Genomic DNA, 27395 nt, shown 5'->3' on the forward strand with positions numbered 1-27395 from the left:
TGTCGTAGGTCACTCAACTGGTAATTAATCCAGTACTTCCACATTTGAGCTTTAACTGCCTATGTCCACATGTCTGGCAGACCCTGGAATGTGATTTGTAAGAAATAGCTCCATTTCTGTGTTTTTTAATTCTCTTTCTCCAAATAGACAAAACAGCCTTTCAGACTCTTCTGACCGTTCCTTTATGTTGGCAGGTCCTAAATGAGGAGGAAAAGGGAGTTTTCCACGGAGAAGGGAAGATGCGGAGCTGTTCTGATAATAGCAACCTTTTACAGTCATACCCGCGAATGCTATTTGAGTCGACATGACTGGCAATTTCAGGCCCTCTTGCTATAATAAGGAATTCCACAATCACATGCCCAGAGGTCTGTTTTTCAGGCTCCTGGGGGCCCAGAGTCCTCAGCCGGGCCGTAATTATCGAGTGGCACATTCACTTCCAGGCCCGGCTGGGTGAGTGGCCGGAAGGAGGGCGAGTGCGGCGAAGAGGGGAGAGGCTCGCAGGTGTCAGGAGGCAGGAGGCCAGAGAGAGATTGGAAGGAGCTCTCCTTGCTGGGAGGGGAGTGAGGGGGAGCCCACAGGGGCTCGGGGGCTGCTGGGAGGGGCCTCTGGTGGCAGCCGGGTGGGCAGCAGCGCCCGTGAGGCTGAGCCGAGCCAGGCTGGAGGCCGTCAGTGCCCAAGGGAGGCAGGTGGTGTTGCCAACGCCTGGTCGCCCACATGAGGTGGGAGGATGCCCTTGAGAAAGCAGGGCCTCCTCGCAGGGGGCAGTCTTTCTCCCGCAGCTGCCGTGTGCTGCTGAGCTGTTTGATAATAGAGGAGGGCCCGGAGGGGAGGGAGGGTGGGTTCTCTTCGTAATGACCATAAGTGTGGACAAGCGGCCTGTGTGGATGGCGTGTGTTCTTGCACGGGGCTGTGCAGTGCGCTCGCAGCGGCCCTGTCGGCCTTTGTGTGGCCTTGCCCCCTCGCGTGGCGGCCGGTCCGCACTGTGTCTCTGTAGGTCTCTCCATCCCCAGGCCATTCCGGGAATCGTGTTTAATTTTGGTGCTTAAATACGGTGTGCGGAGACGCTGTCCTTTCCTGAGCGGGTCTCGCCTCCCTCTCCCGAGCCTTGTGACGGCTCGTCCTATGTGGACAGGTGTCTTGGGTCCAGAGTGGCCTGGGGCCTTGGAGCCAGGGAAGCCGCTGTTGTTCTAAAGTAGGGTGTCTAATAAAAGTGTGCTGAACCTGTTCGGAGGAGTGTGTGCTTTTATCTTAATTTAAAGATTTTATTTATTTGAGAGAGAGAGTGAGCACGAGTGGAGGGGGCAGGGGCAGAGGGAGAAGCAGACTCCCCACTGTGCAGGGAGCCTGATGCAGGGCTTGATCCCAGGACCCTGAGATCGTGACAGGAGCCGAAGGCAGACACTTCACCGACGGAGCCACCCAGGCGCCCCAGAGTGTGTGCTTTTATACACTTGACAGGCCTGCTTCTCCTCACTGCAGGCCTCTCTGCTTCTTTCCTTGGAATCTCCTGTATGAATTTTAGTGAGGGGGAGGAAGAGGCAGGCCTGGGCTACAATGATGCACCACCAGGGGGAAGTGGCAGGCAGAGAGGGACAGCTGGGGCCTCGCCCTCCCTGCCATATCTGACAACCTCCGCTGGGTTCTCTCCAAGCAGCCTTGCCAGCTTTCCCCGGCTAGCAGAGGCTACTGAAAAACAGAAGTCCTATGCTCTGGGGCTCATGCATCATATCACATGGTTTTGCCTAAAACACGGGCTAGTTTACATCCCCTGTGGAAGAACTAAATTCACTGGAGTTAGTGTCTTGGCGACACGCGCCCACCCTGGGCCTCACGGAAGCGGCCTGAGGTCTGTAAGGACAGCAGCAAGTAGGAAGCCTTCCACAGCAGCTAGATACGCGCCCGAGTGTGGCCGGTACAGTTATTATCTACTTTATAGATGACAGAACAGGAGCACAAAGAGGTGAGTAGCTTCACCTGGCCTGGCAGAAGCAGGGGAGGGATTTAACCCCTCGGTCCCCCATTCTGGGGCCTCCACTGAGCTCCCCCGTGCAGGGCGCACTTCCTCATTCTCTGGCGTGGATATGGTCGGCCTACTCCCTATAGTCCTTCACTGCTGGCCAGCTCTGATCCAGAAAAATCCCATAGGCTCATTTTAGAAGAGCTAGGAGCATTTAGCAATCTCAAGAAAATGTAGACTTCAACAGCATACACAGTTTTTGAAATAGATACTGTAAGAAAGAATAGGGCTGGGTTTTACCCACATATTATAGGATGGGACCTGTCTTTTTAAGCCTGGTTCTAACGTGGCTTTTTTTTTTTTTTCTTAAATCAAACAATCGTAATTCCCAAATCCAGTGAACAGTTAGGTAAGTGTGGTGGCAGGGGTGGGGAAGGTGGGAAAAGACTGTTTCCTGCCAGCAAATTCCTTAGGCACCGAGCACGGAGGAGCTCGTCTGATGCCCGGGCTCTGTCTCTCGCCCAGCGCTCCTTGCCTGGAGCTCCTCAACACACGGAGAGCCTCTGGTCCGACAACGCCGCACCCCCGAGGGGGCCTGAGCAGGAGGTCAGGTGCACCTGCTTGTGCTGAGCACGCATATCCATGGAGACTCTGCGTTACCTGAACGGGACATTTTGTTTCTGATTAAATTGTATCAGCAAGGAGTTTCTGAAGCTATTATTGGGCATTGAATACCAGCTAAACTGTAGGCTCCTAAAACCCATCGGGCTGGACGTTATGACTCATTTACGCCTAAATGAGAAGGCAGAACCTTTGGCCATTCTGCAGGTTGATGTTCTTGATGGACGGTCAGCGGTGTTCTCTAGAAGAACTTGGCTTTTTTCTGTAGCTGTCACCTGACTTCTAGGCTCTGCCTGTAGCACCTCCCATCTGGCCGGGATCCCCCAGAGGTGTACTGTCACCAGCCCATGGAGTTCCTAGAGGCCACACTGGAGAGCTCCTAGTTCAGAGGTCACAGTGGAACGGGATTCGAGTATGGGAGCCACCTGGACCCACCCTTGGGGCTCTGCACCCTTAAAACCATTCAGACCACATGGGTAATTTCAGCTTCTGCTTTGATGCCATCACTTCGAGCGGGAGAGAGTTTAAAGTTTGATCCACCTGCATATAAAGTCTCTTAGTGGCTCTCATGGGGTCATGGAATTTCCAAGCTGGATGGGACCTTAGATTGACCCTCAAATCCCTGGTGGGGAGGTAGTCAGCAGGACAAAGCATCTTCTCCCTAACCTCTTGCTCCCAAAACAAAGATAAAAGCCATCATGGTGTTTTCTTTTCAGTGCAGAATTGACGAAATCCTTTCTGAACTCTGAAGTTTAATTCTTACACCTTGCCCCCTCCCCAACTCTAGAGCTTTCCTCTGCCTGGTTTTGCTCTGATGAAGGATGCCCACGCTGCATGCCCTTGCCTGTCCCAGTGCCTTTTTGTCATCCAATCTGGGGAACCCATTTAAGGGCCATCTATGTGCTTAGCCAGGAGAGTAGAATGATGCTGCCACCTTCACAGGCTTTGACTTAGATGGGGCTGGGGACCAGGCCCAGGCTGGCCTGGACAGGGAAGCAGGATAGGTATCAATCCATACTGGCGACACTGTAGGAAGGCCAGTGGCTGGCTTGGCCAGCTGCTTCTGAGGCAGGGCTGCATGGGGGACCTGTGTGACCTCGTGTGAGTGTAAGAAACCTGATCTCTTTATCGAGGCTCAACCAGAGAAACAGAACCAGGAAGAGATATACAGGAAGAGATTTTCCACAAGAAATAGGCTTACACAGTTGTGGGGGCAGGTTACGCAGATCTGAAATCCGGAGGGCAGGCTGGCAGGAAGGACAGGCTGGAACTTGGCCTCAGCGTGAAGCTGCCGTGAGCAGGCAGAATGTTCTCTTTTTCCTCTGGGAAGCCTTAGCTCTGTGTTATAAGGCCTTGCTACTGATTGAGTCAGGCTCACCAAGATTATCTAGGATAATCTCCCTTCAAGTCAACTGATTGTGGACTTTAATCACATCTACAAAATACCTTGATAGCAATATCTAGATTACCGTTGATTGAATCCCTAAGAACCTACCCTAGTCACGTTGACCCATCACGCTGACCTCACACCCTCCTTCCAAGGAGCAGCTGTGGGCCAGTTAACGACCCCCACGCTTTGATGACCTGGTTCTCCTTGGGTCTTTGTCCTCCATCACCTGGAACGACCAATCTGGGCAGCACCCTTCTTGTCCTCCAGGAAATCTGTAAGAATCTGGAAGCTTCTGAAAAGCAAATCTCGCTAGAGTTACAGCCCCTGAAAAGATCTCCCGCCCCAACACCGCACTTCTAATAGACATCACAGAGGGGCTTCGGGCTGCCCCTGTCTCCGGCATGCTGAGACTGTTGTGGTTGTGATCCCCAGTCTACAGCCCAAGGCATAATTCCTTGCTGTTTGATTCTCATAACGTTCTGCAATTCTTCTGCTTACCGTCAGCGTCTATCAAGCTTGGAAGAATAGCTTTTCAGCCTTCTCCATTAAGGCGTCAGGGGAAAAGTCATTTAAGAGTAGGGATTTCTGATGTGGTTTTCTTGGATTCACTTGGTTCTGTTTTTTAATTGAGGGATTATTGCTAGGCCTGAGAGAATCTCTGTGATATAAAATATATGGAGAAGAAAGAGTATAGACTGTCATTGTACGTTCTCCTGTTCAGTCTTTTCGAACAAAACTCATTCCTACCCTGAATCCATTCATTCATTCATTTATATTTTTTTTAAGTAATCTCTACACCCAGTGGGGAGCTCGAACTCACAACCCAGAGATGAAGGGTCACATGCTCTATGGACTGAGCCAGCCCGGTGCCCCTTCAATCCTACCCTGAAATTCACCAGATCAGGTGACTAATAAAGAGGGCAAATGAGACCAAAGAGCGACTTGGCAATAATTATATTATTATAGATGGTAATAATCCATATTATTACTTAGAAAAACCAACATATCACATTTTTTATATGCAGCCACTCTATGCTTATTGAATGCCCACAATAGTCCATTTTACAGATGACAGAACTGAGGCACAGAACTCACAGATGACTGAACCAAGGTCACAAGCTTATAAGTGCTGGGGACAGATTCAAGCTCAGGCTGTCTGGCCCAGAATCCAGGCTTTTCATATTTAAATCTATGATGCCCCACCTAAGATGATTTTTTTTCTTTTTGTGACCCTTAATTGTTTTACATAAGGAAGGGGGGGGTGGGGTATTTGCTGCCCACAAGTGAAAGCCTGCTAAGATGACTTCAGGGGGGCCTCCCACGAAAGTGGCTGTGAGGAGTGTTGTGCAGAGCGTGCCGCCTGGGCCACCGCTGGGGCTGCTGACCAGTTGGCGGTGCAGAGCTATGCATGGCTGCCTGTCGGTGGCCTGTTCCCCATGATCCCCAGGTCCTGAGGAGGTGGTGCCACAGGGGACATCATTCCCTGCTGTGGGCAGGTTTCCCTGCCTTTCAAGACTTTATTTATTTATTTGTTAGAGAGAGAGCATAAGTGGGGGAGCAGCGGGCAGAGGGAGAAGCAGGCTCCCCGCTGAACAAGGAGCCTGAGGTCCATCCCAGGACCCCCGGGATCATGATCTGAGCCGACAGCAGATGCTTAACTGACTGAGCCACCCAGGCATCCCTCCTGCCTTTCAAGACCAAGGCCAGTAGCCCTGGCCTCGGGGCTGTAGACATCTCCAAGGTGTGTGAACCCCCCTGTGCCAAGTGCTCCTGTCTGCAGAGCCGGGAGCAGGCCCTTTGTGGGCGGAAACCATCTACCTGCTGTCCCTGTCCCCTGCCCCCGGATGCCAGGACTTAAGGCTTTAATGCTCTGATGTATTTCTTCCTCTCTTCCACTTCAGGAAAACTGATTTCTCATCATCCAAAAGGAACATGTGATTAATGGCAAGCCTAAAGTGCCTGCGGTTCTTTGATAATTGCTTTTTTTTTTTTTTAGCATCTTTATAGCCCCCTTCAGAACCTAGTAGATTTCAGGCAATTTGGAAGGGATTTCTGGTGAATCAAGGCAGAAAGGTCATTGTATCCAAGTGTCATTCCTGTGTCCTTTCATCAAATTGCTGTGTTTTTCCATTGCCCTGGCAGGAATGCTAAAATACACGGATGGGCCAGAGTGCTCTTCCATTTTTCTACCTGGCGAAATAAAATAAAATCCCTGCTAAGATTCCTTACAAAAGCAGGAGTGGAGAGGTCAGAAAAATGGTGCTACTTATTCAGCTCTCAGATATTGTGTCTGGGAGGCAAAAACATTTCTCGCACTGTGGGTGAGGGTAGCGTTTTGGGGAAGTGCCTCGCCATGAGTCATCCAGGGATCTTGCTAAAATGCAGAAGCTGATTCTGGAGGTTCGAGTGGGGCCTGACATTCTGCATCTCTAACGAGCTCTCAGGTGGCATAGATTCTTCAGGACCTCACGCGGAATTAGAGGATCCTTCCGCCCACCTATGGGAGAGGGACGAGAGAACCCTACTGGAGAGAAACTATGACAATTAATCATTGTCATGTCGACAGTAACACTGACATATGTCCCTGTCACAGCATGTCATTTGCAGCAAGGGCGGGGGCGGTGATGGTGAGAAGTCAGACTGTGGAATCATTTGCCCATCAAGGGGCAAATTTCCTTTGGCCTCCACAAACCCACACCTTCGTTAGGGAAGTTGCCTTGTGATCCTTCGTGCGAGAGCACAGAGTGGAGACCAGCGTGCGGGATGAGACGTCCCGAAGAGGGTCTGCAGTAAAGCTTCCGTAGTTGCAGACAGTGTCATACTTACACAGAATTAGAGAGGCAGTGAAGAGCAAATCCACGGGCTGCGTGCCGTGCCCGCTGCACCTGCCGGCCCGCTGACGTGAAGCCATCGTGCTGTGTGAACAGTATCTCTCTGGCTTTGTTTAAAGCTCACCTGGGCGGCCGAGTGCTAAATTTTCTCTTCTGTGACGAGCCTGTGCCGAGTCCAGAGCAGCGCAGTCACCCTGGCTCGTGCTGACTGCTGGTTTCCACAGCACGTCTGCCACTCGTGCCTACTAAGCGCAAGCCAGCGCCTGTGCCCGTTTGTCCTTTCTAAAAAGACCCCAATCCGTTATTTTTAAGAGCAGAAGTGCCAGATCTGGAGTGACGACCCGAGTCCCACTAGGAAGTGATCGTTTAAATGAACCCAGCCCGTGTCTATGGAAAGGAAGGGCATCGCAGTTAGTGGCCAGGAGAAACAGGCTGCTTCATCCTGTTTTCTTAATTAAATGGCAGAAAGTCCTTGATAAGCTCCGAGCAGCAAGGCCAGCTTCCTCTCCCGCTCAGCCGTCGCTGATGATCGCCTGTTTGTGGAAATCTTGATGACTTTATTATTCTTTCCGTGCAGTTGAGCTGGTGTAGATAGCGGCCGGCATGGTGCCCTATCCTAGTGAGGGCCGATCCTGTCCTGGTGGCCGAGCACAATGTGTCTGTTTTCCCCTCAAACCTGCTCCCCTCCCTATTGCCTTTCGACCTACCGTCTCAGCTCTGGTCCCGAGACAGCCACCGGATGGGCCACAGCAGCGGCCCCACAGCCGCTGGAAACGGAGGCATAGAAAGTATTCTCTCCCAAGAGTCTTTGTTCTTTTTTAAAAAGTCATTTTAACTCTCCTTTTTTTTTTTTTTTTTTTTTTTAAGGCAAGCTTTAGGGAATACGGCGGGTTGTAGAAAGCTCAGCCGACGTTCTCCCGCGGAGGGCCTTGCCTGTAGGAATTCACATACGAGGTCTGCGCTGGCTGGCACTTGGGTGCTGCAGCTGACGGTTCTGTGACCATCTTTTTTACTCAAGGTCAGATGAAGAGCATGGATTCTTGCCAACAAGGGGGACCATGGTGTCCCTCCGTTCAGGAGACATTTATGGAAGGCAGTCAGCGGTGCTGTTTTGAAGCCCTGAAGATGACTCAGGCTCGCGTCTGCCAGAGAAGCTGTCTCTCGTGGGGACAGAGACAGGGTCGTGAGACACCCCCATGTCACAGTGGGCTGTGGAATTCCAGCAGGGAGGAGAAGCTTACTACATAGTCCAAGTCTGCTTTATTGATTGTTGGGGGGGGGGGGTTGTCGTGTTCACATAGATGAACTGTGATGCCACTTGGTCTGTCTTGGTCTCACAGTGCGAATAGATGGCCTGGAACTCACAGTTCCAAAGGAGCACGGGAGTCGGGGCCGGAAGGAAGGGGGCGTGCAGGTGGCGGGAGTGAGCAGATGGACGTTCCTGGTGCTCTGTCCAGAGGTGGAGGGGGCCCCCTGATACAGCATGGTCCAGGGAAGGAATGGCAGCAGGGGGCATGAGATGCAGCAGCACGCCGAGAGCACAGGCAGTGGAATTGTGCGGGGCAAACACCGCATCCCCATACAGAGCAGCGTTTCCTAGTGTCAGGGCTTGGCCACTGTGAATTACAACATGCTTTCGCCACTGACTTGCTCTGTGACCTTGAGCAACGATCGCTCCCTTCCCAGTTCAGGCCTTAGCTCATGCAGCTGTAAAAACAAGGATCTCAACATGGACGTACGACGGAGGGCTCTCGTGGCGGCCAGCAAATAAACACGATTTTATGGTGCTTGGTTGTTGGAGAAGGTTCACTGACCCTGGTGCACCCGTGGCTCCTCCAGGCCACGGGGCAGGGCGCTCACATCTCTCTTGTCCCTTCTGTGTTCCAGGAATAGAGTTGTGCCCGCCTGGAAAACGGTTCATGATCACGATGGTGGCGAGCTTCGTGGCCATGGCGGGGCAGTTCCTCATGCCCGGGCTGGCCGCCCTGTGCCGGGACTGGCAGGTCCTACAGGCCCTCATCATCTGCCCCTTCCTGCTCATGCTGCTCTATTGGTCGTGAGTATGCTCCCCACGGGCCTCCCCGCCTGCTGCTTCTGCCACGCTTTCTGGGGGGCGCGCCCCCTGGGGAGGAGCACGTGAAGCAAACAACGGGGGGCGCCCCGTCCCCCAGCTTCTGGCTGGTTTCAGCTTGTGCTTTTCTTGTGAGGGCATTTCCACTTTTGTAAAATTTCACCTTTTAAGCATGGTATCTTGGGAAATGGTGAAACCTACACAAAAATCGGCAGAAGAGAATGGAGTGAGTCCCCGAGTGCCCTGCATCGCGCTCCGGGCACCTGCCCCCCCGTCAGTCCGGCCGGACGCCTGCTTGCTGGGTTAGTCTGACGGGATTTTTATGAATACATTTGCAAAGGGAGGAGTCTTGTGTTTGTGGGGGGAACTGCGGAGATGTTCCAGGGGTGATTTAGGAAAGCCCCCATCTCCTCTAGATTAGGGATGGGCAGAGACGACAGTCCGTGGACCAGATCTGGTCACCATCTGTTTTGGTAAATAAAGTGTTATTGGAGCACGGCCACGCCCACATGTTTACATACGTGTCATCTCTGGCGGTTTTCATGCTACGATGGCAGAGTTAGGGAGGGTACAAAGGTCTCATTGGCCTACAAAGCCCAATATTTACTCTGTGGTCCGTGACAGGAAGTTTGCCCACCCCTGCTCCTGACAAGTCCACTAGGCCTTTGAGAACCAGGTCTAACTTTGGCTTTTGGCTGGCTGGCTGTAGGGAAGAAAACAATTGAACACACTAGGCTAGGGGGTATGACCAGGGCAACCAGATTTCTTTAAAACTCCCTGGAGGATTGATGTTTAGCCAAGGTTGAAAAACCCCGCTCTTGGATAGAGAGATGTTTAGGGAAAAAAATGAGTGTTTGGCCTTTTTTTTTTTTTTTTTAAATAAATATGTGCTTTCTTTCTTTCCGTGGCCCTCCCACCCCTCTTCCTGCCAGCACTCCCTTCACACACAAGTACAAGACGCTGCAGTGTAGAGAGTACAGACTACGCTGTGTTGCTCTTATTTGGTCACTAATGAAAACCAATTTCTGGCAAGAAGTCAGTTTGTCATAGCTCTAAGTGTTCGCTGGAGCAGAGAAGGCTCCTTAATTGGGCTTCCTTTTCTAAGGTGCCAGGGAGGGGAAGAAAGCCCCTGTCTTTCAGCTTCATGGGCTGGGCCCCAGCCCCGCCCTGCAGGAGGTCCTGCTGCAGAGAGAGAGCAGTGAGTGAGGGTACAGGGTGCAGAGGGCCCGGGCCCAGCTCTTGCTTACCCATCTTGGCTGCTCAGCCGCAGGGAGCTAGAGATAAGGGATGAAGGAAGGCCACCTGCGGGGAGCTGCTCAGCAGGGACAGCTGCCCAAACCGTGCCCCACCCCCACCCCTCCTCCAGGCTTCCTGCAGCCTTCATCACCCCCCTCCTGTAGGAGCCAGGCATATCTCAGGACCCCCTGCTCCCTCCAGCAGGGCATTCAGGCAAAGAATGAAATCATTTCCCAAAGCAGGATGGAGTGGGCAGTTCTTCCTCCCATCTTCTAGGCAAGTCCTTCCTTTTCCTTCCCTTGCTGCCTCTAGAGCAGGGCCTTGCTTGTTTCGGAATTCGAGGGCATTTATTTATTTAGCAAGTGCTTATCCTGTGTTTACTCTCCGTCACACACAAATTTCAAGTACTGTACAAATGGTAGGTTATTCAGTCTTTTTATTTCATCACCCCACTGTACAGATGACAAAACTGAGGTCACCCAGCTGGCCCGTGAACCCCAGGCCACTCTTACCACACGCGGTGCTGTCTCCTGCCTTCCGTGAGCTTTTGTCTCTTGTCTCTGACCGCTGGAGCCCCTGGCCCTGGGAGAGAGCACTGTTGTCCTGCAGGATCCCCTGTGAGGTCTGCCATCCTCCCACCCACCTCCTCTCACGTCAGTGCCCATGGGCCCCCAGGGCTGTCTGCTGGCCTCTGGGGGGCCTGGAGGCCTGGGGCCAGAGTGGGCGCAGCCTCCTGGAGGCCCACATTCCTGTAAGAGCTAGGCTTCGAGTCTCTGCCAGGTGCTGTTGCCACCTGCCCCAGGTCGGACACCTGGCCGGGAGAAATGGCAGGGAAGGCTTTGGAATAGGTCTGGGAGACTGACCTACACAGTAAAGGACTGGGGTTCCTGTTGATCTTATTGTATTTTTTACTCAAATTTAAAAGGTGTATCTGGGTTTAATGGCAAGTAAGACATTCATTTCTTTATATCAGAAAACCTAAGAAAAAATTCTTTGAAACTCACAAATGTAAAAACAAAATTTTCTAGTGAAAAAGGTGTCCAGGGTGCTTTGACCGCAGACCAACAGATGGACGGACGTTCCAAGTCACTGACGCCATGTGGTCACAGCTGTGGCGCTGCAGTCTGGGGTAGACCAGCTCCACCCAAGTATGGTAGCTGCTATGGTCATCAGCATCATTTTGTGTCTACTGTTCTCTAAGATGCTTGGCATGTGTCTGACCTACAAGTGCTGGTAAATGTGAGCTGCTTTATGGCTACGATTGTGTCACCTCTTAACACGCATGGAAACCCGGGTGTAGCAGAGGGCAGGCTAAAGAAGTCAGTGGTGAGCGATGCATCCCACCTCGCCTCTAGCCTTGAAAGGCTCCCAGCTTTTTGCCACCCTTCCTGCCATCACTGCCCAAGGCTCTGTAGCTTGATAGGCTGAAGCACGCTGCTGGGGAGCGGGAGGGAGCTGCGGCACGGCCAGCAAGGCCAGCTGTGGATGCCAAAACCCTGATGCTATCTCGCTTCCCTTTTGAGAGCAAGTCTTTACAGTGGGGGCCAGGGGGCTGTGCCGTGTACTTGGGACTTTGGGGTCCCTCCAAGAGCAGACGTGGAAGCAGGTGTGTGAACAAGGATCCCAAACCAAACCGCACAACACAGAGTCACCGACACGCAGGGGCTTGGCGTGGGAGCGATAAGACACAGGGTGGAGATTGAGCGGAAGGGATTCTCTGGTCCAGAGAGGGTAGGCTGTACTGACAGGGACCCTTCAAACACACACCCAGTGCTGGGTAAGGTATCGCATCAGCCAAGTATGTCGCAGTGCTGTGCTCCAGGACCAGGAAGGGGAGCTCCCAGGGCCCAGACCAAGGAGAACATTCAAGCTGGAGTGGACTCAGAGGCAGCCTGCCAGCCATCTGAACCGGAAAGAGGACCAGGGAGCTTGAGTCTTAATCCGTGTCTCGAGGGTTGGAGCTAATATCTCAGGCCCTTTATGCACGTATAACCAAGCTCCTTGAGCGAAGCCAGAACTCCAAGCTGTCCTGTTGTAATGACAGGATTTGAAAGTCTTTGCCTACCCCAGGCACTCACCTCCAAAGCTGGCTGATGTCTCGGACCGTGGGCAGAAATGGTCCACCTTGAAGACAGTGGAGCCGTGAAGTCTGCCCCACACGTGGCTCTGTATTCCAAATTCCCAGCACTTTGTAAGACTGAGAAATTAATGTCAGAACCCGTGAAGCTCGTTGGACCCTCAGGCTCAAGAATGAAACCTTCCATGGAGAGTCACTGGAGCCGGGCACTCAAGACTCACATGGAAGAAAATTCTCATCAAGGATGAACTCACAGCCAAAATTCACAGAGTCCGTGGGAATCCATTCTGAGGGCCTGAAACTATAAACTGAGAAATTTGCATCTCAAGAACTCTAGGAAACAGAGCAGTCTGAAAAAGAAGTTGATTCAAATAATTTATTAAGGTAGTTACCCCTACGTCATGCCAAATGCTGTCCTAGTTCCTAAGTATTCTAGATACTGTCCATGCCTGTGAGCAAAAATCTCTCGTGGGCATATGGGGGTGGGAGGGAGCCCAGAGACCATAAACCCATACTCGGGCAAATAATATTCTTCCAAATAACCAGCCACGAGACAGGAAATAAAGCAGTGAGGTAGAGAGGAGCAAGTTAGGGTGGTTAGGAAAGACATCTCTCAGGGAGTCATAATCTGCTTGACACCTAAATGCATGATCCAAAAGAGAAGTCACACAAAGTTCTGGGTGGAAAAATAGGCAAATGGGAAGAGCAGGGCCAAAGCTGGCTTCCACGGGGCTGCTTCTGGAGGAAGAAGATGACCAGGGGGCTGAGTGCTAAGGACAAGCTCAGACACAAAGCCACATGCGGCCTTCACGATGGGTTTTTTTTTTTTTTTTTTTTTTTTTTTAAGGGAGTGGCGCACAGAGGGAGAAGCAGGCTCCCCACTGAGCGGGGCTCGATCCCAGCACCCTGGGATCATGACCTGAGCCGAAGGCAGATGCTTAACTGACTGAGCCACCCAGGTGCCCCTCAATGGGTTTGTTCTAAAAGCCACAAAAACCCATGGAGGTGTAAGCAGGGGAGGAATGTGCTCTGGCAGGTGCGTGGACAAGGTCTCGCTGTCTGCCGCTGGGGCTGGTGGAAGGGTGGCCGAGAGTGGGACAGTGCGGTGTCTGTGCCAGTGGTGGACAGGGTGCTCACCTGGAGAGGCCTGAGTCCAGGTGTGTTTGGGAGCGGCCCCAGTGAGAGGTGCTGGCGGGTCTGCTGCGGCCCATGAGGCCAGGAGAGCCACAGCCCGGGCTGTTTTCTGGGGTAAGGGGACAGGGCTATCTGTGGCACGGAGGCCCCGCCGGCGACTGGAGCATGGAGTCCTGTCCTGAGGGGAGAGCTCAGAGAGTAACAGAAACGAGCCAACTAGCTGGCGAGAGGAAAGGTCTGATCTTGAGTCTTGAGGGCAGTGGACGAGGCCCTGCGGAGAGCTGGGATACCTGAGGGAAATCCAGCCCGTTTGGAAGTGTGGGTTTCATATTCCCTGGGGTGAGTGAAGCCGGCGGGTCAAGAGATGCCAGCCACTGAGAAGACAGGCTGTTGCTCTCAGTTCCCAAGAGATGGGGGCACACCGTGTCCCGGGGGCCCACAGGGAAGCACCAGCTGGTCAGGAGGCAGAAGGAGGAGGGAGGAGAATGGGGGCAGGAGCCTTCCCTGCAGTTTTCCCCAGAAGAATGGGGTGACGCGGGGCAAGCAGGCTCCAGGTTGGCTAGTGTGAGTAGTTTCTGCAGGCTCTGGGGCACAGGGGCTGTCCCTGGTTGTCTGGCACCTGGCTCTGGGGTGACTAGAGCAGGTGGGCAGTGGCCGGACTGGGAGAGCCCACAGAGGAGGCGGTGGGCTCGGATTGGTTGGTTTGTAGGAGAAAGATGCTCTCACAGGTGAATTGTTGGCTGCCCCTAAGACTTGGCTAACCTGGACAGGGGGGCAATCTTCCCTCCCAGAAACATCAGAAAATACAGGAAATAAAAAGGCGTGATTAATGCACAGCTGTACAGCAGCTCCAGGGTTACATAATGCTCTGGAATGAAGTGAGCCCAGGGCTGGAGAAGCCGGTCAGGAGGAGATGGCCCCAGCAGAGGTGTGATGTGCCCAGGGACTGGACGGGGTTTGACAGGGGGTGTGGTGAGTACAGCTGGGTCCCAGAGACGATGTGGGACCTGAGTGATTGGTGCCCCAGTGGGTGGAGCCTCGACAGGAGATGAACGTCCTTGCACGCGTTGCATGGGGATGCTGCCAGCTCCACGGTCCAGGCAGGACCAGCTGCTGTCCTGCGGGGCTTAGGTGAAGGAAGAGCTTCCGAAGCTGAGCGGCCCAAGGGAACAAAAGGGGTGTGCTCGCTGGGATGTTGGATGCTTCGCAGAGTCAAATTTAGGCACATTGTCAGGAAGCAAGAAGGAAGAAAGGCCCCTGTGAAGATTGCTCACCTGAAGGAGAATCCTGGCGGAGGTAGTGGGTGACTCCACAGACGAGGCCAGTGCCTGCGGCTCAGATCCACGCTGTCTTCGTCCCCCAGGACACTGGAGCCTGAGAGAAGTGCTTGCGTAGTCATTTCGCTTGGACAGGCGTGATCACTGAAGAAAGGGCAGCAGAGCGTCAGGGGTCATCTAGAAGGAACTCATACTGACCTGTACTTTTTCCAGAATGAACGTGGAATTCTTCCAGGGTCACAGAAAACAAATGGGGTTGGGGGAGGGGGGAGCGCAGATTCAGTATCCAAAACACTAGATGAAGGCAGAATCCAAGAGAATGTCTGCTTAGATGTGCTGCTAAGCAGCAGGTGAGCCCCGAATGGAAGAAGGGGTGGTTGGAAGGGCTGCAGCTTTCTAATTGCACAAAGTGTATAAAAGCTGTCCCTGCCAGCTGGCTGCAGTCTGCCCCAGGACACACGGCTCGGTGACAGAGTGTCCTCCTCGGCCAGGAGCCCTCGAGCAAGGCACAGCCGGGGACAGTGTGTTTGGGGACCCAGGTCTGAGTTAAGTGAGAATGTCTTAGAAAACCACAGGGTGGAAAGTCAGAAAGATGATGCACAGAGCAGGGGGTATCAGGTTTTGTGGGGGGATCTGACTACGGGAGAGGGAGCCAGAGTAAGCAGGCGGTGGAGAAGGCAGCCGCTGGCACCTGCCTGAAGAGTTTGCAGGGGACAAGACGAAGTAGGGATTGCAAGAGATGGAGGTGTCCATGCCGCTCTTCCAGAATGCTGGTACATGACCTCGCCATACCTTCAAATGTGAACTAATGCTGCTGCGTCCACGCGGTTATTTATAAAAACAAGCGCGTGCACATCGGCTTTGGACCCGTTGTGTGGGGGGCCGCTGCGATGCCCACTCAGTAAGGTCCCCAGTGAGAGCTCTCACTGCAACGTGAGAACACCACCCATCTTCAGGCAGTGACCGCTGGGTGTCGGGGTGTCATCGTGAACACAGCGGACACCGTCCTGCCCCGTGGAACAGCTCGGCCAGGAGGAGAAACATCACGTGGTTCCCAGCCTGTGCCTCTGCCCCGGAGAAGGCAGTGATGCACACTGATTTGAACATGTCCTCCCATTTTAGGGACACTTTTCCCAAGATCAGCTGCAAGCTTCTGTGTGTAATGCTATATCAGCCATTAACCTTAGATTAGGTTGGTGGGACTGTTCCTGTTTTTAGCTGGGGAAACCAGGGCATGCAAAAGCGTCACCAAAACACTCGGAAGTGTGAGAAAGTCACTAAAATCTGGTTTTCTCGAACATCAGTGGTTCTCACCAAGGGGTCTCCGGACCAGCAGCCTGGTTATCGCCTGGGAACGTGTTAGAAACACAAATTCTCAGACTCCACCCCAGGCCTCCTGCCTGGGTCCGAGTGTCTGGGGTGGGGCGCAGGTCTGTGGCTTAAGAAGCCCTCCAGGGGATGCTGACGAGCGCTCAAGTTCTAGAAGTAGGGTGGGTACACCACAGAATAAAGGCCGGATGTCTTGCACATGGAGCGAGGGACCCGGTCCCCCCGCCCCCCGCCTCCAGTGAAGACGGTGTCGAAGCCTGAAGAAGATCTGAGTCAGCTGTGGAGAAGCACACGTCTCACAGGAAGAGGTTTCTGGGTTGTGCGGGGAAAGGAAACAGATGCGATCCTTGAGGATCAGTGAGCTATTCCGTGAGGCCCGGCTGCCCAATCCCATTCATCTGCAGAGAGCAAATTTGTCTTATCGTCTCAGACAGCAGGAGTCCTAGGTATTCCCGGAACAGATGAAAGAAGGCAAAAAAATCTGGGTCCTGGATCTAACACTTTTATCCGCACTGTGAGAACATAAACCTATATGCATGTGTGTTTTGGAGTCTCAGGTTACAGCCTGTGCTGAAGGGTGATGGGAGGGACAGGTCTCTCCCCCCTCGATTTCCTGTCCCCTGAGCAGGCTCGGGCGTCCCCCTGTGAGTTTATGCCTCGGGTGCGACCTTCCACCCCCGAGCGAGAGCATTGGGTTCAGTTTTCTTTTGCTCTCCTCCAAGACCATTAGCCAAGTACCTAGTTAGGGAGGGTTCTCATCTTGGACTCACCTAACGTGTGATTGATGTCTGAGCTGCTTCGAGAAAGGACATGTTGGAAATGTGTGAAGGTGGTGAATTATTAACCGCGTTTTGTTCAGCTGGAGTTTCATCCTGATAAGAGAAAAAGCGCTGTTAGCAATCAGTGTGATCGTCAAAAGCATCTGGGAAGGCAGTAAGAAGGAGATAATAAACCGTTTGGGAAATAAGGAGGAAATTAGAGAAAGATCAAGCTGTACTGCCTAACACCGAGCATAAGTAATAGTACCGATTCCCCGATTGAAAGATAAACCTTGAAACAGAGGAAATTAGAGCACACTGTCGTCAAGAACTCACAGGGTAGAGGAGTAAAATAATTAAAACTCTTAGGAGAAAGGTATGTGCTAAAAGGGATTTTAATTTTTAAAAATTTCAAGGAAAAAAGCCATTGTAAAACATTTAAATGGCCTCGGGTTAGATGAATATCCAGCATAAAATGTACTAACAGTTGAATGTGTAAATGGTCCTAAATATCATTGGCTCTTTTCAGGTAGCATCAGAAATATTTTGGCCAGAATAATACTCATTTTTAACATTTCTGGAGGGTTTGCTCTGAGCCAGGCATCGCCAAGCACTTTCAGTGATTTGGCCCCTTGGATCCTCCCGGTGACCCACTGAAGGAGGTACTAGGAAGGCCTCTAGGACAGATGGAGAAACTGAGGCATGGGGCTATTCAGCAGCTTGCTTTGCGGTCCTAGAACTGGTACCTGGAGCCGAGGCGTGAAAGCCAGCAGGCCACCCAGAGCCGGCATGAGGACCACCAGCCTCTCGGCTCAGTGACCGTGCAGTGATGCTGCTGGGCCCTGGGGGTAGGACCCAGCACGCTGGGCAGAATGCTGGGAGCACCGTGTGTGGGGCACAGAGCACGCTTCTCACCAGCGGAGTCTTCTCTTAGTTCCCCTTGTTATTTAGCATGTCCCTAACATGTACAAAGACATTTCTTTTTTTTTTTTTTTAAAGATTTTTATTTTATTTATTTGACAGAGATAGAGACAGCCAGCGAGAGAGGGAACACAAGCAGGCGGAGTGGGAGAGGAAGAAGCAGGCTCATAGTGGAGGAGCCTGATGTGGGTCGATCCCGTAACGCCGGGATCACGCCCTGAGCCGAAGGCAGATGCTTAACCGCTGTGCCACCCAGGCGCCCCTACAAAGACATTTCTTAAAGTCATTGGGTTATCAGTACCTTCCCTAAGGGGGGGCTCCATAAAAATGTGTTGAATGGATGAATTAATTTGGCTTCTTGTCATTGTTGAAATGATTTTAAAAGACCCCTTAAAATTTCGTATGTGTGTGTATATATATATATGTATGTGTGTGTATATATATATTCATTCCAGCAATCATCAGTATTTTTTCTTGCCCACACACACTTGAGGGACACAATACCTTCTTCCATCGAAAACAGTTTTATTTCATAAGCGGGTCAAAGTACCGCAGGCTGCCAACTCGATTACTGGTAAAGGAAGGGCTGCAGGGCTCCCAGCACAGCAGGAGGGAAACTGAATTCAGTTATACCAACATTAAAGTCGCACAGGAAAATCTTTTTCTCAAAGGAGAGTGGAAGAGGTGAATCATAAAAAGCATATAGCCTCTGGAAGCTTGAAATCTGCAATAATTATTTTTATAGGTTATCAGATAGTTAATTTGGGGAGACTTCTAGGAAATTTAAAGCCAAAAAAGAAATGTACTCAAATCCTGTTTGGCCACAAATTATCTAGATGGGGGAAAGAGTAGGTTAATACTGACCAAGGCAAATGTATAAATAAAAATGGTAGCCGACATTTCGATCATAACAATTGAATGAGCAATTAAAAGTGAGATCAAAATGTTCTCCGACTTGCTGTTTGGGGATTTGCTAATGGCGTGGAATTTTAGGGAGCCCTCGGGCAAGAGGTTGCCCCATTTTTAACTTCTGAGTCCGCAGAGATTACGTAAAATAAAAGGAAACCCTGTAGTCAACAAAAGTGCTTCCAAGTCCAAGTGGAGAAAGACCTGTGAACGTGGGAACATGTGGTCCTTAAATACCATGTCCTGTGCCTGGGGACGTAGCCTCGAGCTCTAAAGGCCAGTGTGACCAGCCCCTTTGTCCTCACCACCCCACATGCCTAGAATGTGCTCCGACATTCCATCTCACTGGGTATGCTTCAGGCCAGCTGGAGGATCACAGAGTCTTGAAACCAGGCTGACCGCAGGGGGCCGACGTGCACACGCGTGTACATGCGTGCACGTGTGTGCGCGATGGGAGTAGTGGGGACGGATTGCTGGCAGCAGGCAGAAAGTGGGTAGACGGCCCTCCAGTGACTGGTGCCTGGTGATAACTGGTAAGTGGTTGTCCCACTGGCCACTGGCAAAAGTCCCTGTGGAAGGAAACAGGGAGGCCGAGGGGCCCAGCCCCGTCAGCAGGGGCTTTGGCAGAGCGCATGTCTGGTGCTGTAAGAAGTGGGGGTCCCGGACAGATCGGGCTGACTTCACTCGGTGGAGACTGTTTCTGCTGAGTTTGGGAGGGGTGAGCATGCTAATGGCAAGAAGCTACTTTCCAGAGCCGGTCCGAGGTCAGGGCGGAATCAGCAGGGGCCAGCCTGATGACAAGTCAATGAATCTGTGGCCTCCGTGGGCTTCTTTATCATCAAGACGGGAGCCAGCAGGTCAGGGGAAACTGACTCCTGGAAGGTTGGTCAGACTCCCAAGACAAACTCTAATACAGAGGTGCCAATAAAATTCCAGTTAGAAGCAGCAACAGCTGTTCCTCCTGTCCACTTCTCTCCACTTGTTTTTCAACATCACGTGTTTTTTTTTTTTTTTTTATCAGTTGCAAAAGTGCCTGCCAAATTAATTCCCCTTGCAGCATTATTTTTTGAATGCCCCGGGTGCCGTATACTTTCTGCAGCCTGATAATTGCGTACATGGATAAATTAGTAAAAGGATCAGGGAAAAGAGGCTGTAAAGAGAGAGAACATGGAGGAAATTAACCCAGGTACGCTCAAGGCTACAGAACATTTTTAGGTGAATTCCAAGCATTCGTGTTTAGAATATGAACTGAGGAACATTTTAAATTTAAGGAAATTTAAAGGAATATTAAATGTTAAATATTCTGGGTTGCTAATTTAAAAGGCTAGCTCTAAAGACATTTTCGGGACCGACTTCATTCTGCAAACCCTAAAGCAGAATTAGAATATTTGTACGGTGCATGGCTATGATCAGCATCTTTTTACCTTTCAAAAGAAGGCAACACTTGCCATTAGCCTCGTGAAATAAATCTACGTAGAGAATGTTGGTGCCGGGTAAGGCCTTGGTGTCCTTCCACACCCCCTACCCTGTTCTACGGATGTGGGGAAACTGGAGGCCCGGAAGGTTAAGTGATTTGCCCAAGGCCACAAAACTTGTATGTAAACCCGGGGTTCCTGATGTATTCCCTCTATAATTTTTCTGTAAGGGAAGAAATACGGCAGTTAGGTGTATACCATTTTGGAAAACATCAGAGACACAACGTTCTGTGTTTATGTGACAAATAAGCGGGACGGCCATGTAATTATGAAAGAATTTTATATTCTATAAAAAGATTTACAAGAAGAATTCATTTGCCTCAGAAAAATTAGGGGGTTTAACCATCCTAAAAGCTGATTTTTATTTAATTTTGTGATATTCATCACTCCTCCCTAAATTACTAAGTTTAACTCAAATCACGAATTTGAATTTTTGTTAAAAAGAGCTAATTCGTATTCATTTGCTATCCCCAGAACTGAACCGACTTACCTTTCATTATATATATACAAAACAGAACTAAAGTTAAAAAAAAAAAAAAATCCAAGTGGAAACTTACCTACGGGAACCAAGCCTATGTTTTTGTAAGAGCTTTGGACCAGAAACTTAAGATATTGTCCCAGCTTGCATTTCATTCACTTCTAGACTTTGGTTTCATTTTTTAAATTTTGAGACCCTTCTCAGAATTTCATAGCACTGTGATACTTGGCAATACCTTGAAGTATCAACAGCTAGAATCACCTCTTTAAATCAGAAGCACTCTTAGTATGTATGGGCTGAGATGCTTTTCACATACACACTCAGGGAAACTTCGCCTCTGCAAAGCCTTCCATGACTCTCCTCCGCCAGCCCCACCTGTGTCCTACCCCCTGCATTGGATGACCTACTGGAAGGAAGCTCTTACCCTTTAAAGCATCTAGAAATTGACCTGATTTTCTCTGCTGGCAGGCTGATCATGTCCCATACACACGATTCCATGAACAATGGACATTGACAATGTGAAGGAATACCTGTCCACACACGGTTCACTCTGAATTTAATACTTCAGAAAAACAAACAACTCGAGGCTAAAAATTTACAGAGTCTAAGCTGTTAATCTTAACTTCCTATTTTTCTTCATGAATAAATATTCTAGGACAGTAATTGAAAGAGTATAGACATGCTTTTAATGCAGAGAATTGCCAAGTTGGCGTCTTATCCAAGCAGGTGCTAAATGAATTAGCGAGGAGACAGCCTAGGTGGTATACTTGCCTGTGTCTGGTTCTCCAATTGGGTAGAAGAAATACTTGGTTTTATGTTTAAATGTCAAGGAAAAAATAGTGACTTCACAGTATTATGAAAGGATCATAGTACTGAGTTTTAATTACTGATTCCACCGAGTGACTGTAGGTGTGAAACAGATCCATGAATGGAAATCAGATGGGCTGAAGACTTAGCCAAATGACAGAAAAAGCAGGAATGAAGGCAAAGACAGGAAAGTGTATCAGAAACAACACGTTACTATTAAATCATAGAGGGCTGTGGTCTGGAAAGCATGTGGTGAATCAGGGAGTGCTAGAGAGGAGAAGCAGATAGGGTTCTCCTTGTCTGAATGGCACGCAGACACACAGCTTGGAAGAACAGCCGTCTAGTGGAAGCAAGTAGGAGAACATGGAAAGTTTATCAGCCTTGACATAGTAACATCATTTATGATACCATTGGGAAAATGGTTCCATGTAAATAAATTTTCCATATAACTCATTAAGAGCACTTTATTGTAGCTATTTAGTGGGCATCTTTCTAAAATAGACCTTCCTGCTTTTTAAGCAATGCTATAAACATAGTGTGATGTGGAGAAAATCACACTGGTCTAGAGGTCTAAAGACCAAGGTCCAAGTCTGACCCTTCCGCTGTTACCCCCCCTGCACCCCCAACCCCAGGAGGCATGGTAGGGTCTCAGCCTTTGTGCTTTGCCCTGAGGGGCCGGGTGGGTTAAGCCAGAGACCTCGCTCTGATTCTGACGTTCATTTTTGTAACTTTGCCTTTTCTTGGTGGGTGATAAGAGGGTTTGCATTACGTCATCAGGCACATTCCAGTAGTGTGAGCCTTCATGGTGTGTGAACTGTGCCACCCGATCGAGATTGAACGTCTGTGCTTTCCCATGTTGGCAACTGTCCACTGTCCTTCCTGAGCCGATGTGCCCCCTCCAGTCCGAACGCCTCTCCCCATTCCTGTTTGCCCTGGGGCTTTCAAACCTGGAGCATGGGTGTCTGAGTGGAGACCTCAGTCTGCCTTCCAGGGTATGGCCTCTGAAAGCTCCTTGTGATTGAGTCAGAGGCCCTTTGCATGTGCCTGCTGGTCTTTGGCTTTTTGTAGAATAATCGAGGCTCCAGGTAAGTGACCAGTAAGGGACCAGTGGTTTTATGATGTTCCAAGTTCAGGCTGGAAAATGACGTTGCCCAGGTTGTTCTGAGGCTGGATCGGCCTTGTGTCAGGTGACCCCACGTCACAAGTCGGAAATTAGTGTGGGTTTGATCCAGGACCTCAAAATAGAAACCACGGTACACACGTTTATGGGCGATGGTCTCTGGAACACTGGTGGGCAAACGTGTACCAGTCTGGAAGGAGGGGAAGTTTTGAGAGTGAAACTGGCATTTTTCACTGAAAGTGGGGGCACTACGATATCGCAGAGGAAGCACTGAGATGTGTAAGTGTACAAGGGCCCAGAGTGTGATTGGAAGGATTCGTCCCTAGCAGGCAGGTTTTAGCCCCTAGAGGGGAGGACGGGGGCCATGTAAGGGCACCAGAATTGGGGCAACGGGTCCAGGGGGGCTGCAGTATTTTATTATTTTTTTAAGATTTTATTTATTTGAGAGAGAGAGAGCAGGGAGGGACAGAGGGAGAAAGAATCTGAAGCAGATTCCACACTGAGCACAGAGCCTGACACGGGGCTCGATCCATGACCTCGAGATCATGACCTGAGGTGAAACCAGGAGTCGGACACTTAACACACTGAGCCACCCAGGCGCCCCTATTTTAGTTTTTAAGTAAAGGATGGATTTATCTGTGATTTGCTTAATGAAGAATTAATTTCATAGCTCAGTGCAGAGGGTGGCTTGCCTCTGACTGTTGTGGGAGGCCGTCGGGCGAGCAGACAGAGCGCCTCCCGCACAGCCCCCTCCGGGCAGGCACCCCCAGCATGGTCCACAGGCCCCCCCCCACCGCCTGTCCCACATTCTGAAGTATCCGAGCCCCGTCAGGTGTTCAGCTACTCAGCCTCAGATGCACGATGCTTCTGCAGTGAAATGTGTGTGCGTTAAAGACGAACGATGCCTGAAGACTCAAAATGCTCACGTCCGTTCGGTCTGGTTCCGCCTCGGTGAGGTCAGGCCAGTGCCCGTCTCATTGCCAAGCGAGTTAAACAGTAAGGTTTTTGGATTTCAGAACCATTTGGATTCTGGAATTATGACTACAGGATCATGGACCTTCTAAGCATCCCGAACATAGTTTGGAGAAGGCCTCTGAACAATCCATCGTCTGCCTTGGGGCAGGAGGCCCGGCAGAGCTGTGATCTTCAGCAGAGGGGAGACGAGGCGTGTGCCTGGCCGTGCCAGAGCAGCTGGAGTGGGGCTTTGCCCACATGCTTCTGGCAGAAGCCCTGGGGCTCATGGAACCACCTGGCTTGGAGCGATCCCAGCCTGAACATCTCTCTAGCTGTGGGTTCGAATCCAGTTCTGCCACTCGATCTCTGTATCATCTGGGCCAGGTACTCAGACTTTCTTTGCCTCTGTTTCCCCATCTGAAAAAGAGGGATAATGATAATACTGCCACATAACGAGCTTGAAAGAATTAAATACTTCCAGCTTTCGAAACTTCCTGCTCTGCTCCTGTGGGTTGAGGCAAGCCATTGGCCCCATGGACGCTTCCTTCTCCTGGAGGAAAACTGGGGGCCACTGCAGAGCTACCCCCCAGAGAATCCACTGTGGCTTTTACTCCCAGTTACCTGTCGTGGTTGCAGAAGTCACCCTGAAGGTCACTTTCTTACCGTCTGCACGGAAGGGTGCACCGGGCAGACACGGCCTCCTCCTGCCTTCCCTGCTTTTTTATTTTTGTTGAAAATGATCGATTTCTCTAAGGTTCCAGCCACATTCCTCCTAGGTGCTGGGCTGTTGGCCGGCTTTTTAATTTGCATGATGTTATTACTTTATGTGTTTGTCAGAAGAGATTGCATTAAGCTCCCATAAAGTGGCCACACTGCACATGATCCAAACTAGAAAGCCATCTCTGGGCTGGCTCCTAGGCCGATAGTCCAGCAAGTTCTTTATGGCTTTGTAGTAAATATAAGTATGTGGTGGGCATCAGAAAGCTTCATCATTCCGTGCAGGCGGCCTCTGGGCTTGCGGCATTCTGAAACAGCTGAGGAAGCATCGCTAGAACAGTAGTCCCGAACTTCAGTCACCTGAGTGCCATCCAGGCATGGGAGGGTTCTTTGCCACATGCACCCAGGTGAAGGACGTGGGCTCCTGAGTCAGACTGCCTGGGGTCAGTTAAGCTCTGCCACTTAACAGCTCTGCAGTTTGGATGATATACTTGAACTTTCTGTGCCGGATTGTTCTCATCTGTGAAATGGGGGTATTATCACTACCCCATCACAAGCTCGAAAGTATCCAGCACGTGGGAGATGTGCAGAAGTGTGCCTGGTGGATGTAAATCCGGTCCTCGGGAAGGCGGTTTGCGATGCTCTTGGCCACCGGAAGCAGGGCTGGGTGGCCAATGGCAGTCGGCCCTTGTTCTCGTGTCCAGATCTTCTGGGAGAGCACGGTGTCTTCACTGCAGTCCCTTCTGGGCGGTTGGCTGCCGCTCGTCAGACTCCGTGGCGCTCAGGAGCTTCTGTACCTGGGCCCTGCCTCTCTCCCTCTCCTCGTCTCTTCCCAGCTCACAGTCAGCGTTCCTGTTTTACCAGCTTGCAGCCCCCCAAACACATGCCGTTTCATGGCCCTGCACCTCTTCTCGGGGTCCTGTCCCCACACACACCCCACAGCGTGCTGCACCCGCTCATCTCCCAGGAAGCCCAAGCATCCCACCACCCTACAGAATCTTCCCCGGCACTCCCCACACATCTGCCCACTCTGGTTCTTGGCCCCAGTTGTGTCCCATACTGTGCAGACTTCTATCCAAATCACTTGTAAATCGTGTGTGTGTGTGTTTACTTACTTTAGTTGTCTGTCTATCTATTTATGTACACAGCTCTCCTCCTACAGGACTCTTACGCTGAGGTCAGGGATGTACCCATTTGGGATGCATCAACACATATTAGAAACAAATAATTTGGTGACAGAACGTCTGAGTTCCAAAAGAGGCCCACACCCACTCCTTAAAGCTGAAGATCATGGCATACCTTTGCAGATGGTGCTGTCCTTGAACCCTCTTCTACAAGCTTTGCAGTTCTCAAAGATTCTCTAGGAAGAAACTTGCTCGTTGTCATTTCTCATAAGGACGTTTATTTTTCCTATCGATTTTTATTTATCCAAAGTCTTTTGTCTTTAGGCACGATTTGGGGGTGACAAAAAGGAGGGATAGAGGGTGACGGGGCCATCAGGAGTAGGGCAGCATCCCTGAGACCCGCGAGCCCACGCGCCACCAGACCGCACATGATGCCTTCACCCTGGGACCCTGGTCTCCGTCTGTGGCTCGGAAACCTGGGAAGAGAAGCCTGTTGTCCTGAAGGGCCCGGGCTCTGTGGGTCCTGGTGGGGTTTAATGCCTAGACTGATGGGATTTCAAGAACAAAAATATTGGCTTTGTATGCACAGTGCAGGGCTTTCCCTTGAAGACACAGTGACATCAACTAGCCATCGCTTTGTAGTTTCCTGGAGCTGTCACTCACCTCCCATTCAGGGCTCAGAACTGTTCACAGAGCATCTCATGAGAGTTCTCCCCACCTAGTCCCACCCTGTCGGCAAAGCTTTAGGGTAAACAGAGGAAGAGGACCTCAGCTTGCTGGGAGACATGAACACCCGTGTTCTGGTGGCCGACATTCCTTGCTTGTTTACTTGCTCTGTGCCTGCAGCCCCAGGCGCCTGGGGATCCCAGCTGCTGCCTCCTGGGCTCTGGGCCTTGCTCTTCCTGCATCGTGCTCCTTTCTGGTCTTGATTTCAAATTCTGTTCCCTGCAGTGGAGTTTGTTCCATAAACATTTGATGTAAATTAGTTAAAATTACTTTTAAAAGGACACCAAACTTTCTCATGTTGTAGACCGTATCTTACACTTCAGACACCACCTGCAAAACACGTTGTGCTGTCAGAGTAATGTATGAGCTGGTTTTCTCAGATGCCTTTTAAAAAGATTCTCCCAAAGTGGCTAAGCATATTTGGGCCACCTGTGAACGTGCCCGGCTGAGGAAGGCGGCAGCTCTGCACTGGGGTTGGCAATGGGGACCCCTGCTGAAAGGCATCCTGAAGTCCAGGTGGCTCCTGGGTCTGGTATGCAGGCCACAGCCATGCACACCCTCGCTGGGCCCGGTAGTCAAGGGCCGTGGCAGGTGGCCTGCCATGTTGTGGGCTATCCTACGGGGCATCTGGGAATTGGGGATGCTTCTGGGCTGGCCTGAGGCTCTCTAGCCAGCCTCCCCAGCATTGCTGATAGGAGCGCCTCTGATCCACGCAGAAGGCCCCTGCCCTCACCCACCGGGGCCCGGCTGCTCAGAATGGCCCCCGCAAGGAGGGCTCCAGCCAAATCATGACCTAAAAGCTACAGTCCAAGGAGCAGCTGAACCCACTTCTCAGTGCCCAGTAACTTGATCAGACAATCAGAGAAAGTACAACACGGAAAATAAGCTTGCTTTCATAGTTGTGTGTGGGATCGTGCATGAACGAACGGAAGATCCATAGTCCAGCTTCGGGAATACTTTAATTCGAGGCTCTCCAGAGCTCACACGGCTTCTGAGAAGTCGCTGCAGTGAAAACTTCTTAGCGGTATCAGTCACGACTCCTTGATACCGTATAACTGAAATAATACGGGGTGATAACTAGAGCCCGGGCCTGATGTCCAGCTTTTGCTTTCCTCCCTGTTAGGGCTGCCCCCTCTTCTGTGGTCAAGTTCGAAGGGAACACGACCCCATCTGTTCCTGCACAAGTTGTCTGTGGCTGCTCGGGCACGTGGCAGTTGAGTTAACCACAGAGATGTCGCTGGCCCGCAAAGTCTAGAATATTGACTGATATTGTCCAGGAAACGTGAGCTGACCCCTGCTCCAAACGGGCGCCCTGTTCTCCTTGATCGACTTGTAAATACTATCATAAAAGTAAACTTAAAAATGCACCGATAGTAAAACCGTAGTGCGTTTTTTTAACTGGGACTCCTCACAAGCTCTCATCCTAGAAACAAACAAGGAGTCTGTCGCTAATGAAACTTGAAGCGTGCTGGCTTGTGTGGCCTCA

The 27395-nt window shown here is 51.0% G+C and overlaps 1 protein-coding gene across 1 annotated transcript in view; it reads left to right on the forward strand.

Annotated features, from left to right (window-relative positions):
• Window positions 1–27395, forward strand: part of SLC22A23 (solute carrier family 22 member 23) — a gene marked incomplete at its 5' end in the record, with an annotated part of 169412 nt that overhangs the window by 114799 nt on the left and 27218 nt on the right. Inside the window, one exon of the mRNA XM_034660200.1 lies at window positions 8687–8855. Within this exon, the coding sequence (XP_034516091.1) occupies window positions 8687–8855 (169 nt within the window). The remainder of the gene's footprint in view (window positions 1–8686; window positions 8856–27395) is intronic.

Source organism: Ailuropoda melanoleuca, chromosome 5 (genome assembly GCF_002007445.2).
Source record: "Ailuropoda melanoleuca isolate Jingjing chromosome 5, ASM200744v2, whole genome shotgun sequence".
NCBI lineage: Eukaryota > Metazoa > Chordata > Mammalia > Carnivora > Ursidae > Ailuropoda > Ailuropoda melanoleuca.